The sequence below is a fragment of the Eurosta solidaginis genome, chromosome 2 (genome assembly GCF_040869045.1).
Source record: "Eurosta solidaginis isolate ZX-2024a chromosome 2, ASM4086904v1, whole genome shotgun sequence".
Classification (NCBI taxonomy): Eukaryota; Metazoa; Arthropoda; class Insecta; order Diptera; family Tephritidae; genus Eurosta; species Eurosta solidaginis.
The window spans coordinates 308,816,822-308,831,276 of record NC_090320.1 but is presented as its reverse complement, the minus strand read 5'-3'; the positions used below and the strand labels follow the sequence as shown (position 1 = coordinate 308,831,276).

The 14,455-nt window shown below is 35.8% G+C and overlaps 1 protein-coding gene across 11 annotated transcripts in view; it reads right to left on the bottom strand.

Moving 5' to 3' along the window:
* Samuel (SAM-motif ubiquitously expressed punctatedly localized protein) overlaps positions 1-14,455 on the bottom strand; it is a 151,218-nt gene that overhangs the window by 3,439 nt on the left and 133,324 nt on the right. For all 11 annotated transcript variants that reach the window (XM_067769063.1, XM_067769057.1, XM_067769060.1 and 8 more), the window contains 3 exons: positions 10,711-10,965; positions 10,324-10,621; positions 9,455-10,084 (listed from right to left, as the gene is read on the bottom strand). In XM_067769063.1, the coding sequence (XP_067625164.1) occupies positions 9,455-10,084; positions 10,324-10,621; positions 10,711-10,965 (1,183 nt within the window). The remainder of the gene's footprint in view (positions 1-9,454; positions 10,085-10,323; positions 10,622-10,710; positions 10,966-14,455) is intronic.

Sequence of the window (14,455 nt, the reverse complement as noted above, 5' to 3'; positions counted from 1 at the left end):
TGATGGAGTTGAAATTGGAAATTTATCAGCAATGGCTAAGGGCTGGGGCTTACTCTTGGTGATCAGTCTGTTAGAATTAAACGGTCACTTCAATCTATAAGTTGGCAATAAAGTTTTCTTTGGAATTCACGCACTAAGCTTTTACAATGAATGAATGAAGAAGTTAAATGATGAGGTTTATGAACTTTTCGAAAATATAAACATAACCCAGCGAATAAAACACAGAAGAAAATTTGGCATCATTCCATAAGACCGTACTTAAATTTTAATTAAATAGTGTTATAACTCGGTTTTAGTTGTTATTCCTTTTGGAAGATTAAGTTATGTTAGGATTTGTCAAGTGCATTGTCATCATAAATGCATGCAAAACAAGTTTACTCAACTAGAGCAAGTTGGTCAACATACAGCCAAGAGCGTAGCTAGAAGCAAAATTGAGGGAAACTTCAGAATATAGAACTTGTTGAAGGAAGAAACCCATCACATAAAATGTTTAAAAATGAAGCAAAATTTTGGGGAACTTCAGAATATAGAACTTGTTGAAGGCATGCTATAAAAAAAGGTAGTTCCACTCAAAATTTTTTGATGTATTTGGGGATTTTAGAAGTTTCATAATGCTTGTTGTTTTGCTAGAAGCGTTGCCATACCGTTGCTGTTTAAGGCGAAATTGTGTTTTTTCAGGATGGAAATTTCCTTGAACAATAATATGCTTTAGCACGGTTTATGAGCATACATATCTATTCAGAATACATTCAGAATACAATAAAATACGCAATTTTATTGAAAAATAGTGACTCATAATTGGTTAATTACTCATATGTTTATGGCAGCTTTATTCCTAGACAGAAAAAAATACAGGAAAAATCTTGTTGTTCTAGCATGGCCCTATTATCATGCCTCTACAGTCGATATTTCTCAAGGCATGTTGAGCTAAAGTGTACCTCCAAAGTCTGTAGTGAGTGGTAGGTGTTTAATTTGTTCCGTTTGTGGGACGCCACATCCATGTCAATGGTAAAAGGGCACAGAATGTGTATAGCCGAGGCTTGCCTCAAGGTGGCCCCTGGTACAACGGGCAAACGAACTCTCATAACTAGTGGTTAACCTGCAGAGATACAGGGCAATGTTCTCCCTAAAAAATGGTTTTACAATTCCCTCCTCAAGCGCTACGCTTAAATTATACAATAAATAAAAAATGTGAACTTGTAGCCAATTTATCACCATTCAATTTCATAGAAATTGATTTTAAGTATGATAAACTCTTTAAAAATTGCGATGTCGGTTTATAAAGACCTTCTTGGGGCAATTAATTGACAAACGTGTATGTTTTGTCAACATGTTCTGAGAAAAAGTATGGACACTTAAGAAGGCTATGTTCCCTTGCTTTGTATACTTCGATCCATGTTTCTTCCACCAAAGTAATTTTCGGAAGTTCGAAAAACTTATTAAAAACCTTATTTTCTAGGCTGATGTTTCGTATTAAAATATTTCCAAAGCATGTGGCTCATTTTTTTTCTTTTGTATTTAAAATAACTATGAAAGTAATTTAGTCGTATCCGCAAATATGAAATCCATCAAAATTAGAAAAATTCGTAACACTTTTCAATCTGGTAGCTTGTTTTTATTGTTATTGTCCCCGCAAAAGTCAAGTGGCTCACGTCACACTAAATGGAAATACCTCCATTTTTTATATCATGGTTGAAGGAAGAAATCCATCACATAAAATGTTTTAAATTTTTTTATTAATAATGAAAGTTTTTCCTCAAGAAAAACCTTCTATATCGAAAATATCCATAGCAAATAGTTAAACAAAGATTTTTATGTTGATTTCGATTATTGGAATCGTTTGTGACTGACTGACAGTCAGCATTTTACAAAAACATTATGTTCAACTTTTTACGAAGAGGACCTAACTAAACTTTGATACTTGTAGTGTCTGTAGTATAAACCAATAAACCTAACCAGACGAAGAAAATATTGCTTTGTTGTCATATATTTATACGTTGTTTCCATAAGTCCTAAAGTTTTCTGCAACCTCTCCAGTAAACTCTCCGACGTAAAAAAAAGGTTATTAAATATATTTTTGACGAAGAAAAATTAAATCAAAATCAATTGTAAAATGAGATGTTTTTAACGGACTTTTTTATGAAAAGTAAATGTAAGAGAATCTATTTATAAAGTGCAATTGTTACTTATGATTATGATATTGATATGAAAAAATAAAAATGTAAGGCGCGATAAGCTCCGATGAGATTTTAGACCGAGCTTCTCTTCCACTTTGCGTCGTGCTCCTTTTAATTTTTCTTACAAATTGGCTGCTTGTTTTATGCCCATTCCGAACGACATCTGCAAGGCAGATGAGTTTTCACTGACAGTTTTTCATAGCAGAAGTACACTCGGAGTGTCTAAAATTTTGATGTTGCTTTGCCCGGGGCGTAAACCCAGGATCTTCGGTGTGGTAGGCGGAACACGCTACCATCACACCACGGCGAGATAGTGATATATTGGTCTTAAAAAAAGTACCACTTTCTCTGGCCTGGGTAAAGAGGACAAACTAAGAAATTGATGTAATCAAAGAAGGATTCGGTGCATTCACGCCTTGACAGTCACGCCACTGTTGCGTCTCCGTCCACCTAGCTACGCGCATGCATACCATACCAATAATAAACAAGTAAGGGTGTCTAAGTTCGGGTGTAATCGAACATTATATACTCAGCGTGAGCTACAATTGCACATTTCATTTCAGATAAATTACGTGGCACCGCTCGTTAAACAAAAAAATGTCTCCCCATTTCCTCTTACAATAAAACTTGATAAGTGAAATATCATTGATTCAAAACTATTTTTTGCTAAGTTATAGCTTATTATTCGAGTCTACGACCCTTTTAAACTTGTTTTATATCTAAGTTGCCGTGGTCTTTAACCGATCCCGTCCATTTTTACTAGAAATATTTTCTGCTATGAGCAAAATATGTGTACACAATTTCATTACGATATGTTAATATTTCTTCGGGTGATGACTGTCGAAACATAGAAAATTGCTTAGTCATAAAAGAGGCGGTGTTACACCCATTTTTTTTAATTTGAATTTTTTCCTATTTATTGTTATAAATCCACTTGGGAAATGAAATACGATTGATATAAACCTCTTTTTTGCAAAGATATAGCGTATTTTATTCGTCCATGACCCTTTTATAAATCTTTTATATAAAAGTGGGCGTGGTCCTTAACCGATTTCGTTAATTTTTCTTCAAAGCATTCCTTATAGTAAAGGCAACCTCTCTGCCGAATTTTGTTACGATAGGTTTAAAGATTTATGATTAATAATATTTGTAAAATTGATTTTATCACAAGTGAGCGGTGCCACGCCTATTTAAAAAAAATTTCAAATTTTTATCAAGGCTCAATATCAGTCCACACTTCAAATTTCAACATTCTAGGTGTATTATTTACTAAATAATCAGGTTTTTTTGTGTTTTCCAAAATGTTATATATGTATATAATAAGTGGGCGTGGTTATCATCCGATTTCGCTCATTTTCTATACAAATATATTCTGGGTCCAGATAAGCTCGTGTACCAAATTTGGCGAATATATCTCAATATTTACTCAAGTTATCGTGTTAACGGACAGACGGACGGACGGACATGTCTCAATCAAATTTTTTTTCGACACTGATCATTTTGATATATGGAAGTCTATATCTATCTCGATTCCTTTATACCTGTACAACCAACCGTTATCCAATCAAAGTTAATATACTATGTGTGCAAAGCACGCTGAGTATAAAAATATGCGTATTTTATAATCACGTACAAAGCAAGGAGACCCGATGGTAAACTAACTAGCGCAGTAGCTGACCGACGCTTATAATATGTATGTATATGTAAATGCATATTTGAATACATGCATGTGTATAAGTCATATAACGAAGGTTGCAAATACAAGTTTATTATAGGAGTTTTACAAAGGTGGACCATGCTATCAGGTACACATTTGACAAGTGTATAAATTGAGGCCACAGTTAGTGCAAAAACCACTCTAAGACAGTGTGATAAAGAAACAGCAACAAAATATAGAAAGTATAGTATAATACGGTTAAGGAAAATTTGATAACTGCAACATAACAATCGACAGCGTCTTTGTCATGTTGATGGCAAACTTCGAAACAAGACATTCAAGTGTTGTAGCTATAAATACAATATTCTTGCTCAGATTGCTTTGGCATTTAGTTTTAAAGTAATATAAGTACTATGTAACTTGAGGTCCAGTGTGCATAGGCCATCTTAATTACGTGTGATGCTGTATAGATCAACTATCTGCTCTAAATCGTGTTAGCTATTTCTATACAACTTTTGCAACCATTGCCTTACGATCATCTGCTTTTGTCTTCTATCATAAGTTGAAAGCACTTTTTATTTGCATATGGATGTACCCATGAATATACATGTATTACAATGGGTTCACAATGTATTCTTTTCAATGGATACCCTAGTGTCAAATATCCACATTGGAAATACAATCATGGTGCACTATTAGTTTAAATACTAGGGTCTCTAATTATCTTAAGTTTAGCGCTACCGGAAATTTCGGGATTTCATATGGCAATTCCGGGACCAGGTGATTAGCCCCGGGATTTTGGTACTTTTTACTTTAAAACAACTTATGATGTTAATTCAAATTTACGTTAAGGTTTATCTGTCCCATAAAGTCATGTTTTGTGAACAAAATTCCTGTTTAAAGTGCAGAAGGATTTTAAAGTTCACATAAGAAAACGGATAGATTTGTTAGGGAATGCAATCCATGAATACCCATTCATTTTTGATTTCAGCCTTTATTCCGTCTTTATTTTAATCATTATTCCTTTTTGCTATTCCGGGATAATTATACCTCTTTTCATTTCTCACGTTGAATAAAAAAACTTAAAGCATTCCTTCATCGCTTTATCCGTCTTTGGTAATGAACTTTTTCGGTTTTTCGAAATTTTCGATATCGAAAAAGTGGGCGTGGTTATAGCCTGATATCGTTCATTTTAAATAGCGATCTGAGATGAGTGCCCAGGAACCTACGTACCAAATTTCACCAAGATACCTCAAAATTTACTCAAGTTATCGTGTTAACGGACGGACGGACGGATATGGCTCAATCAAATTTTTTTTCGAATTGAGGTGGGCGTCGTAGTGAGAGTGGGAGATAATGGAATAAGGTGTGGCCAATTATAAGAAGAGGAAGATAAAGTGGAACAAATTGGAGTAGAGAATAAAAAAGGGAAGCGAGGCTCACTTTTTAAATTTACGGAAACCAATTTTCCGGCAGAACAGTACTGGACAAGCAAACAAGTTTTTTTCTATTAGAAGAAAGTTTTTCTAAGCGGTGTCGCCCCTCGACAGTGATTTGGCAAGCACTCCGAGAGTATTTCTGCCATGAAAAGCTTCTCAGTAAAAAATCATCTGCTTTAAATTTATGTGTTTTATTATACTTAAGTCCACATCGTGGAAGGAGAATTTTAATGGATTTGTTCTTTATAGAGTTTTTCTTAAGTGTGTGGATTAAACCCTTTCAATCACTCACCTCATATATAAAAAGGCATATTATCAAGATAGTGGAGTAAAACATTTGAGAGTTTTAGAACTATGCTCATTGGATTTGCAATTATGCCGCTTTCAAACAAAAAAAAACCCCTTTTGTGACAATGTGAGCACAATTGTGCAGACTCAATTCAAACGGAATTCGTTTACTTAATAGGCCTGATTAAATTCTTATGAAGCAGGACGACAATTAATCACGAATGCCGCTGTAGCCAGATTAAACGTAATTCTATTTTTGGGTAGCGACAATGAGTGCCATTAAAAGTGCCATAACTGTGACTTAAGGAAATGGTTCAAAACCAAGAATGGCATGATTATGGAAGGACTTTCGTCTGCTAAAACAAAAAGGATACTTTAGGGGGGATAAAAATGTGAAAACGACTTCATAGCTCGAAGGGACATTAAAGGCAAATAGGCAGATTTCAGGACCAAAAAAATTACGTATCAATTTACAATAAAAGAGCAATTTCGGCTGTATTTCGAAGGATCAAAAAATTAAAAAAATTTTTTTTGAAACCCTCTCAACATAAGCTTCCAATTTAAGACCTGAGTCTCACGCCTCTTCAAATTTAGGGCCAGACATTTACAACTTTCTTTTTTTATGGGGACCAACGCGGTTTATAGTAGAGCAGTAGATTTGTCCAAAGGCCTTAAAACTTCAATTAAGCTCTTGATTTCTTCCCTCTCACGGCGCTGAAGGTTCTTTGATCACAAGATATATGAGGTCGGTAGTAGGTCAGGACTATTTCTCGAGTGATTTAAGGGTTTGTGGAATTGAATTTTTCCAAAATATTAATTCAACACGTCAATTTGGAAAGGTAGGTTCTATTCCATTACCAGACAGGTGAAGTCAATATTACAAAATGGGGTCGCATTTGACAATACTCGCTCTCATAAGTTTAAGAGCCGCTTCTTGACTTATCTACAGCATTGATTTTTCGGTGACGAGCAAGGAAATAACGCCCGGTCTATATTTCCTTTTGTGGGAGGGTTTATTTCCTTTTCCTGAGAGGAAATGCAAAGGTTTTAGTCATTAGTCAACGGAACTGAACGGCTGAATCAACAACTAAGAAGTATACAAACATATCGCTGACGTCAATGAGATGAGTGACGATCTGGAACGGCATCATGAAGTTGCGGATGAGTATCTGGGAGGCAAGAGGATTTACAGCAACGATTCTTCAGCAAATCGGAGCTTATAGATTTACCTGATGGAAAAAAAAACGTTGGCTTATCAGAACTTTATTTTTAACAGCTCTGGCTAACCTTGGAAAAGTTTAGATAAACATGAAATACTCCCATCTGAGTGATCAAACCCGACAGACAACCCGACATAAAGTAAAGACTTCTCTATTTATCCACCTCCCTCTCCTCTGTCTAAACCTGTTCATCTCTTATTTCCTCCCCCTCTGCATTTTATATTTTACCTTAATCGCCTCCTTAAATTTCCCTATCCCTCTAATTTTTCCGTAAATCTTCCCGCTTTTCCTCTTATTATTTCCGCTCTTGCTCTTATCCAAGTCTAACTCTCACTATTGCTCATAATCTTTTTACTACTTTGTCTCAAACCATTGCCCTTGTTTTTACTTTTACTCTCACTCTCCATGTTGATGTTGTTGTAGCAGTGCTCACTCTCCATCTTCCTCATGTTCTCTTTACTTTTCCGACTTCCATCTAACTTCCTCTACTTATGTCCAATTTCCTCTGTTTTCTCTTCTCATGACATGAAAGAAAATGTCTCCGTTTCCAATTTGAAAATATCGAGTTTGGTTTTTTCCGCACAATACATTACTAAGGTAGTAAAAAATTAGCAAAATAGTACCAACAATTTTCCCTCCCTACTTCTTTATAACTCATGGCCGTATTATGAGGGCTGTCAAACTTTTGTTGTTGTACTACTGACTTCACCTGGCTGGTTTTATTGCGTCATTAAAGCAAAATCCCAAGGCCTTTTGGAACTTTGTCCGTACAAAAAAAGGTTGCTCCAATATTCCAACCTCTGTCAATTTTAATGGCATTAGTTCAAACAGTTTAGTGGAAACAGTGAACCTTTTTGCTGATTTTTTCAAATCTAATTTTGTTGTTGACTCTAATATTTCTGATGTTAGGGTTGGTTCTGATACAGCTAATTCCTTGGACTTTGGCTCATTATTGGTATCGGAATCAGATATTATTAATGGAATCTCGTCCCTACAATCTTCTTTAAAAAAAGATATTGATGGATTGTCTTCTTTTTTGGTTAAAAAATGTAGTAGTTCGCTATGCGTGCCGTTGTGCCATATCTTTAATGTGTCATTGTCCACTGGCGTTTTCATTGATCGATGGAAATTGGCTTCTATTACTCCAATCTTCAAGTCTGGAAATAAGAGCGAGGTAGCAAACTACAGGCCAATCTCTAAACTATCAACCTGTTCAAAACTGTTTGAGAAAGTAGTAAAGGAGAAGTTGGCTTTTGCTATTAAAGGAATAATCGATCCATGTCAGCATGGGTTTGTTGCGTGTCGTTCAACAGTGACAAACTTAGCTGTTTTTTCGCAATACTGTGTTTCTGCTTTTAAGGATGGGTATCAAGTTGATACTATATATACAGATTTCTCTAAGGCGTTTGATACAGTGTCCCACAAGATACTTCTTCAGAAACTTGAGTACATTGGTTTCCATTCAGCTTTTCTGTCATGGTTAAAGTCATACCTGACAAACCGAATTTTATTTGTTGAAATCGAGAATATGAGGTCGTATGAGTTCTTGGCAACCTCTGGGGTGCCACAAGGTAGTATTCTCGGTCCAATCTTATTTGTTATCTTCATTAATGACGTCGGCTTATATTTAAAGCATTCAAATTATTTACTTTATGCTGATGATTTAAAACTGTTTAGGCGTATCACCACTGTATCTGATGCATTGCTCCTACAGAGAGATTTGGATGCTCTTAATGTGTGAGCTTTTAATAATCATCTGAGACTTAACAGTAGCAAATGTTGGCATATAACGTTTTCTAGATCTACAAGTGCGCTTACGTCAACATACTATACCGCTAATACATATCTTGCCTCGGTCAAAGAATTTCGTGATCTTGGTGTCATTTTCGACTCTTCGTTCACTTTCGTTAACCATGTTAACTATCTTATACCAAAAGCGTATGCTAATTTAGCTTTTTTACGGCGTTATGCGAAGGGTTTTAAGGACCCATACACTAGGAGTATATTGTATAATTCATTAGTGCCATCTAAATTAGAGTACGCCTCTATCATATGGAATCCCATTTACAGCACATACTCTGCTAGAATTGAAAGGGTTCAACGTAAATTCATTCGATTCGCCCTCCTACCCCTTCATTTTTTTAATCCCCTACCACCTTATATAAACAGGTGCATGCTTATAAATGTTATGCCACTGCATGTCAGACGCTCAGTACAACATTTAATGTTTATTTACGATATTATCTCTGGTACTATTGATTGCTCGGCTCTGTTGGAGCAGTTAAATTTTCTAGTTCCTAGTAGATCTCTACGCTCTCATAATATATTCTACGGTGAAGTTCTGAGAACCAATTACCTTAGCTTTGCCCCTCTCACAAGAGGTCTCGAAGAGTTTAATAAAATTTCCAGAATGCTAAATCTTGACTTTGCAATGCCCAGGCCTTTGTTTAAGTTACGGATTGAGTCTTACTATCGAGAAAATTTATCTCATCCTTGAATTAATTAATTTTAGTTGCTTAGTTTTAAGTTAATTTGCAAACTTGTAAATCTAGTCAGTAAGGTTTCTGCCATTGACTCAATAAATATGAATATGAATATGAATATGAATATTATTCTACTATATTCTACTACATAGATATAACAATATTTATATTTATTGTATTTGAGGCTTACCTGCACATACTCAGCGCAGATGTCGATCTCCCCAACGAAATTGCATACATCGTCCACAGACCACTCAGTAATCTCTTCACATTGAATTTGACATTGCCGAATAACCGAGGAGTTATGTAAAGGCATTGGTGACGTTGTTAATGTAATATTACTTGTTTTTTCTGGTGTATTCGAACGGGAGCTCACAAATTCCTTATTTTCTGATATTTGCAATGACGTATTGGCTTGCTTGACATATATTTTCGAATCATCTAGCCCCCTACTACTCCCAGTATCGTATGATTCTATTTTCAGCCGCTTTACCGGCGGTTGGGAGCTCAAGTCAAGCGGTATAGTTATCGTATTCGTAGGTACTGCTGATTTAATCGTGCTATCGGAACCACTTGGACCATGAATGGAAAGGAGTTTTCCTGTGTGCAGCGGACTAGATTGATTCAATTTCTTCGACTCTTGCTGTTGCTTTTGTATTTGAGCAGCATAAATTAATGCAGGTGAGACAAATTGCGCAGCCTGCTGTAATGCCACACCCAGGCTGGGATGAGGTGAACTAGGCGATGGGTTTAAAGGCTTTGAATTTTGTTGAGAAGAGCGAAGTATTGTATGTATTTCGGCTTCTTTGGCAGCGCGCGCCTACAAAAAAACATTGAACTGTTAATATTATCATATCATAGGCCTTTCAAGTGGAATATTCTTCCACTACCACACGTTTTTAGTTATTTCCACCAATTTTTTGTGAACATTTAGTGGTAGCGGAAACGAATAAATAGGACTCGAGACCATGATATTATGTATGTATATAAGTAGGAAATATTTGGATTTTACTACGGTCCTAAATGCTATTGGCACCGGAATTAGAACTAACTTCTTACCAAAGTAACCAAAGCTTGAGTACTGCTCATATCGATCAAAGGCGGACATACGCTTTGGGAAAATGGTAGACTGCTTAAAAAAGATGCAGCAGCTGCCGCCACCGCTACTTCACCCGGTGACATTGACAATCGCGGTATTATATTTGACTGCGAATTTGTTTGCGATACGGAAGTTGACTGTGTTGTAGTCGCCGTACTCCTAGTCACATTGTGTTGAGTTTTATTTTTGTTCGCTAGGGATGTTGTTTGCGTTGACAAAGGCGCGTCGAAAAATTGATTGCGTCGGGTAGGAGCTGGACTATAAATTTGTAAAAAATTGGATAATTTTAAAATGATATAGTATGTAATTCATAGGGTTAGATAACTAAAAAAATTCAAATTATTTACTTAATGGGGTTGGAATCATTATATTTAGCTGCTAAACTACGCATTATATCAGAATAGTTTCGTTTTGTGTAATCTGTGGCCGCCGAGTTAGCTAAATTCGAAGTATCCATGGCGGCAGAAATAGCAGATGGATTTTGATGATCAGCTGTTGTAGCCTGCTGTATCCGAAGGAGCGAAGTAAGTGGGATTAACGTTTCTGTCGATGTTTGCTGCGGTGACGTGCCGCGAAAAGATAAAGGCGTGGTGCTGCGTGATCTGTAAGGGCGAAATAATCATTATTCACTGGTTCAGTAAAACTAGGCTATAGACAGCTTAAAACAATTAATATCTGATTTATATAACAGGTGAGATAGGTTTTTGATGGAACTTTTCTGGATTTGTTTTTAGCAATTTCAAATTATTTCGAGAATGGGAGCAGCTATCGAAACAATTGTTTTTAAGTACTCTCTTCTGGTCGGCAATGATTTTTTTTTTTTAAGTTTTCGCGCCATAGAAAAGTTAGCCACTAGTTATGAGAGTTCTTTTGCCTGTTGTACCAGGGGCACCTTGGGGCAAGCCCCGCCTATACACATTCTGTGCCCTTTTAGCATGACATGGATGTGGCGTCCCACAAGCGTAACAAATTAAACACCTACCACTCACTGCAGATTTTGGAGGTACACTTTTTCTCAACATGCCTTGAGAAATATCCATTGTAGAGGCATGATAATAGGGCCATGCAACAGGATTTTTGGGTATTTTTTTCTGTCTAGGGGTCAAGCTGCCATAAATATATGAGTCATTAACCAATGTATGAGGCATTATCCACTATTTTTCAATAAAAATGTTTGTCTATATTCTGAATAGATATGCATGTATGCACATAAATCGTGCTAAAGCATATTATTATTGTCTCAGATGACCATTGCGTTTTCATCCTGAAGGAAATTTCCATCCCGAAAACCCACAATTTTGCCTTCAACAGTAACGGTATGGCCACGCTTCTAGCATAACAACAAACATTATGAAACTTCAAAAATTCCCAAATACATCAAACAATTTTGAGTGGAACTACCTCCTTTTTTATACCATGGAAGAACCGGACTACATATAATGTCAAAAAAAAATCTTAATACCAAGATGACACTACTTTATTTTGTCTTGGATTCCAAACTGAAAAAACTGGCGAAACTTTGTCGGAGCGTCAAATTACAAGAACAATATTGCACAAGAGAAAGCGAGCCCAATGAATCATTTTGGCATGTTATTGTTTACATTTAGAATTTTATTTTTCATAAATTTTTTTCCACAGTAGAAACAATGCAAATAACGCAGGAGCATTACATTGCGCTCTCCTAGTTCGCATACATATTTCACAAAAATGTTGATTTTATTTGTATATTTGTGCACAAAATTTTCAAACTAAAACAAGTAAGGAAGGCTCTAAGTTCGGGTGTAACCGAACATTACATACTCAGCTGAGAGCTTTGTAGACAAAATAAGGGAAAATTACCATTTAGCAAAATGAACCTAGGGTAACCCTGGAATGTGTTTGTATGACATGTGTATCAAATGAAATGTGTTAATGATTATTTAAAACGTAGTGGGGCTTAGTTCTATTGGTGGACGCTTTTTCGAGATATCGCAATAAGGGTGGACCAGGGGTGAAATTAGAATGTGTTTGTACGATATGGGTATCAAATTAAAAGTATTAATGAGGGTTTTAAAAGGGAATAGCCCTTAGTTTTATATGTGAGGGCGTTTTCGAGATATCGACCAAAACGTGGACCAGGGTGACCCAGAACATTTTCTGTCGGGTACCGATAAATTATTTATATATGTCATACCACGAACAGTATTCCTGCCAAGATATCGTCGATACTGATGATTTTGATATATGGAAGTCTATATCTATCTCGTAGAGCTGGATTCGATTCGATTTTTTTAAGAATCGATTTTATCGATTCAATTCTAGAAAAAAATCGATTTAATCGATTAAATCGAACCAAAGCTTATTTAAATTTTGCTTATTCTTTATAACAGTGTACTTGCTGACGTACTTAACCATTTACACGATTTTCCCGACAAATAAAGCTGGACAGTTTCTCTCTCGTTTCGTTTCCTGCTGACAAAATTGCATCAATGTTCAGCGTCATATAAAAAGGAAGTATTTATTACATACGTAAGGTAGCATGTTCTCAGTGTACGTTTGCAGATTTTTAATCAATGAGGTATACGGACCTTCAATTGAGAACATATGCCAATTTCTGTCATGGTTTGCATAGTTTCAGTTAAAAACTTTAGGGAAGTATTTTCTTAGCTTATTGAAAATAAAAAGCAATAAGGAATTTAACTGACGAAATTTCATAAAAATTGCCACTTCTGTTTTCGTGTTTACTGCTGTCTATATCACAAAAAGTGTTGATTTTATATATTTGTTAAAATGATACTCGTTAAGGCAAAACGTACCGTGGATCCAAGCATAGTGTAAAATATCTGAATCCGTTATCTTCGGGTATCTTAGGGTTGCATATCTGGGGCAATCATTCTAATCAAAGCACAATCCAGTTGTTTTTTTTTCGCTCATCTACAGACTGAGACTTCCTTATGTTGTTATTATTAGGTTCAAAAAAGGATTTTATAAGAGCTGTTGATGAAGACATTTCCCTCAACGTTTTATGTGACCGCTTCAAGTGATTTAACAGATCTTCGAATCTTTGGATTACTTATAAGATTGAATTCCCCTTCAGTCACTTTCAGTTGGCTTACTAGAATCTAAAACTGTGGTATTAATTTCGTACTTAACACAATATCATACCACAAAATACATAAACACATGTTCAATATATTGCTTACCAGAAGTGCGAAGAAATTTCTTTATCTTTCTCCTTTCTCTCGAAGACACCAACACAATAAAGCTAAATTTATAAAAACAAAAATTACAGAATATGTATTTCCTCAAGCATCCGTAAAGTAGATAGTGATGAAAACTTCGATGCCTAAAGAATCGATTTTACATTTCTAAAAAAAAGATCGATTAAATCGATTAAGAATCGAATAGAAATCCATCTCTACTATCTCGATTCCTTTATACTTGTACAACCAACCGTTATCCAATCAAAGTTAATATACTCTGTGTTCAAAGCACGCTGAGTACAAAAATACATGAAAAAAAGTAGTGTCATATAGGTATAACCCTTTCAGAAAATTTTTCAAAATTTAAAATTTGTGAAAGGTGGCTTTTATTTTTAAATAAAACACCATCTATCTAGTATAACTCCTAGATACTTTGTGTTATATTTTTCTTTTAGGGTTACTCATCCGAGCTTAGGCTTAGACGAATTAAATACTTTATATTTCCACGTCGGCGGTTAACCCGACTCCAGATGCTAGATCCCAAAGTGCCTGCTCTTTCAGAGAGCTGATTGTTGTAAGGCATCTGCTGCTTATGATGCCTGAAACGTCATCTGCATATGCCGTAAGTTTGACTGGGTCCTCCGACGAACCGCCCAAGCAATTGGTTTGTAATCAGCAGCCACAGCTGACTACTCTAAGCAATGCAGTATCGACTGACATGCCTTTGGTGTAAGCATGTCGTTCATATTTGGTTTTATATATACATCTATTAATCTCTCTAGAGTTTTGAGCAGAAAGGATGTCAAACTAATAGACCTACAGTCTTTCGGGTACAGATGACTGGCTTTTCCCGCTTTCGGTATAAAGACTACTCGAGCCGTTCTCCGAATTGCGGGACATGGTTCAGTCC